Below are 3665 nucleotides of genomic sequence, written 5' to 3' on the forward strand. Positions count from 1 at the left end.
TTCTGAAGACATTTCAACAGAAAACTGGACACAATAATGCGAGAGAAAAATATAAATCGTAGGACAATCATTGGCCTGGCCTCCACAGTGTGTTCCCCGTGTATTTCTTATGGGGGGGGATTCAAAAATGCAATATCTCGGGAACGGTTTGGAATTTCGGGATTTTTCCGATTTTTCCCAGTACCTACAAAAATAAGGAATCCAATGGGTGAAAACCGCATCTTCCTAGCACATCTAGAAGTGGGTTAGAATTAGTATGAGAGTGAGTGAGTGAGTGAGTCAGTCAGTCAGTCAGTCAGTTTACACAAGGGGGCTGTATATATATAAGGATAATCCATATTTCTATGGGGATAAAAGGTCTTAACTTGGAGTTTCAATGTTCCAGTAATTAAAACACTTTATTGCGACTCAATGCATGACCTACAAAGGGGGATTTCGTCCGGTATCAGTATTTTCCTAGTTCAAGAGATTTATGTATACCTAGTTTAGGTACTTTCCTGTGGCATTTTCATTATCCTGTGTGGACTTTTTCACGAGAAAAGCGACGGGGAGATTTTCCATCGACAAATAATCCCGGGTATTTTTTTTCCGTCCATGAGGAATTCAGGGATCAAAATGCTCTCCATAAAGCCCAGGTTTATGGCTAATGTTTTTATGGCTGTCATTCGACAAGTATAAATTGATTGAATTCTGGACGACTGCAAGCATTCTCTGAAACTTGTTCGCCATTTGCACATGGCATGGGTCATTAAACAATTTGTCACGTGGGTAGTTCCTAGTTCCTACATAGTGAGTTCGTGAACTCAATTTTAAATTAATTTTTACTTTTTTCTAAAATTTGGCTTGTGAAGGCACACATTTTCAACTTCAAAAAAGTATAACCAAACTCTATGCCAACATTGTCTTTTTGGTGAGATTTCAACGAGCTTCCTCAATTGACCTCACGAGGCTGAGTACACCTCAAAAGAGTCAGCAAGCATAAGGTGTCCCTAGATGAACGCTTGTTCACCACAGAGAAACACGTACGACGCTGCTTAACTTGGGTGATCTCTTCAAATTGGGCCATTCAACGTCGCGGACACCGGTACCTCCTTCCTTTAGCCCTCTATTCGATAAAATACAATTTATACATAGTTCCCTTAATCCTCCTAATACGTCTAAAGGTAGAATAATGCTTTCCAGTAAGTTTATTGGACAAGCTTTGAAGTTTATTGGAAGTGACTTTTGAAAAGTTAGCCTTGAGAATACGCTGCTAAGGCTGTAGACGTGTAGACAATGGATAGGAAGGCCATGTGTGCATAGCTAAGTAGTAACTACCCTACTGTCTACATATTGAGTCAGGGTCAGTCGTGTCGGATAACCTCAAGTAGCTGCACGCTTCACGTATTGCTATGACTGGAGGTTTAGAATTAGTATTACCCTTTTTTACATACTTTATATTCAACTTGTTTGTATGTCTCTCTATTTGGTTCTATTTGTGATTTCGGGTTAAACTTATAACTTTTGTGCCATATTTTCTGGTCCGATTGACTTGAAACTTGGAACACTTGTGTATTTTGGCTGTGTATGACAGTGATAATATCAAAAATATTGAATGTTTCCGCAATAAAGGCATGTATTTTCATTTCACTGTTCCAAGTTTCAATTCCATTTTGCAGTTTGTGCTCTTATTTGTTGCGCAATAGTGGTAGACCAGAGTTAAACTTTTATGAACTTTTGTATGAAACTCGTTTGTTAATTACAGTCATGAACAAAATCTTGCTGCTTAGTTTTTGGGAGGATAAAATCTCCAAAGGGTTTCATAGTAGTTCCATGAGAGGTGCAACACCTCTGTTGCTAAAAACGGGATTAATCCTGTGATTTTATAAGTGCTACATGCAGTGAAGAATTAAAACACTGCATATTTACCTGAGCTTGAGAAGAGAGTGTTGCATATTAAGTTAAGAAAATGAGAGAGAGGGAAGGAGGGAGACCGAGAGAAATAATGGGAGGATAATGCCGGAATTCATGCATTATGAGGAAGAAGAGATGCATTATGAAGAAGAAGCGAGACATACAGAGGAGATATCCTCCCTATTTCATTATCTACTATCTACCTCCAGAAAGCTCTCTCCCGACTTCGCTCCCTCTTGCTACTGCTTACTTCAGTGTTTTCGTCTCTCTCTACATTCTCTCTCCTTCTTTGAACATTTTTTTTGGTTTTTTTTTTTAGTATCCTTTTGTTTTCTATTACATAAAAAATGAACCAAAGAACCTTCTTCAAATATTCCTCTTCTTTTGGACCTCTTTTCCCGAGATTGCCTTTCTGTAGTTTCTCGTTCACTTTCAATATTATTTCGGACAGCGTTTTTCTCTCTCTCTTTTTGTGTGTGTGCGGTGAAATAAGTAATTTGGGTTTTCTTTCTTTCTCTTCAAACAGAACAATGAGGCCTTGTTTCCCCCCTCTTCTTTTCATCCTCTGCCACATGCTCTCTTTTCAAATTCATTCCAACATCCCTTTTTTCATGATTTTTACTTTCTTCTTCCTACGGGTTGGGTTTTACCTCTAACTTTTTTAAGGAACTTTCCCTTCTTTTCATTCATTCACCTTTGTTGTTGTTCGTCTTTTTTACCGCTCTTGGGTTTGTTTACTTTTAGGTTGAGTTTCTTTGAGGCTTGAATTTTATTACTTCTATTTTTCCTCGTTTTTTTAGGCTTTTCAATTAAATTGGATAGGTAGTCATGTTAACTGGCAATGGTGATAAGACCAAAAATCAATACGTCTGAATTCAAAATTTCGATTAAAGTTATTTGGGTGGTTGAAATTTAGCCAAAACTACATTCGTCTATGATGAGTTTTTAAATTCTCCAATTTGGAACACTATAATAAATATTAATAAAATAAATTCTCCAAATTATCCGTAATAATAATGTTAGAATGGATCCGCTATTATTCCTATCATGGTTATCCGTAACATTGGTTTTTAATTCAGCTGTAAGTCAGGCGAGTGCTCCAAACCAAATCCATGACGGCAGAGAACGAAGAGACGTTGATGGCAGACCGTTTGATGATCCGATGGTGTTGTCGCGCGCAAGAATGGTTCGCGACCTTGTCACCGATAGTTTAACACCAATGTATGGAGCTGTCCGTACCCCTTGTTTCCCGCTGAGAGTCAGTACAAGCATCAATTCTCGACTACGTAGTAAGATCCTCCGTTCGCCCGAATTAATTCTGTCCACCTTGTGTCTTCTCGGGTGTCTTATCTGGATTTGTGCGTCCTTGGCCCTCATGTTTTGCTTCGGACATCGCTACAAGTGCGCCCTCTGCTTGAGTGACAAAGGCCTGCTCTATGCAATTGCACACTTTATGTGCTGCTGTTTCATTTGTCACTTTTGTTTGGACGGAAGATCCAAGGACCCTGACTGCAAAACCCCGGAGAAGATCGATCCCTGTTCCAAATCGTCTGTGTGTAGTCGTCTTATGGACTTCTCTTGAATGTAAAAATAGAGCTGAGTGCTGTTCAGAATAAAATTTTGGTATACCTATGCGTCGACTTTTTTTGTGGACCTTGAAAAGTTCAGCACATTGCATAATTAGAGAATTGTTGGGCTTTCACACAAATGTAGTTTTTTTCTAGGATTTTACCAAACAAAGTAGTGAAGTGATTTTTTTTTTTTTTTTTTAA

At 38.5% G+C, this 3665-nt stretch overlaps 1 protein-coding gene across 1 annotated transcript in view; it reads left to right on the forward strand.

Moving 5' to 3' along the window:
• LOC103521637 overlaps positions 1–3525 on the forward strand; it is a 10695-nt gene extending 7170 nt beyond the window's left edge. Inside the window, exon 3 of the mRNA XM_008486749.2 lies at positions 3364–3525. Within this exon, the coding sequence (XP_008484971.1) occupies positions 3364–3475 (112 nt within the window). The 3' untranslated portion in view covers positions 3476–3525. The remainder of the gene's footprint in view (positions 1–3363) is intronic.
• The last annotated feature ends 140 nt before the right edge of the window (positions 3526–3665 follow it).

This window comes from Diaphorina citri, unplaced genomic scaffold (assembly GCF_000475195.1).
Source record: "Diaphorina citri unplaced genomic scaffold, Diaci psyllid genome assembly version 1.1 scaffold5625, whole genome shotgun sequence".
NCBI classification, from domain to species: domain Eukaryota; kingdom Metazoa; phylum Arthropoda; class Insecta; order Hemiptera; family Psyllidae; genus Diaphorina; species Diaphorina citri.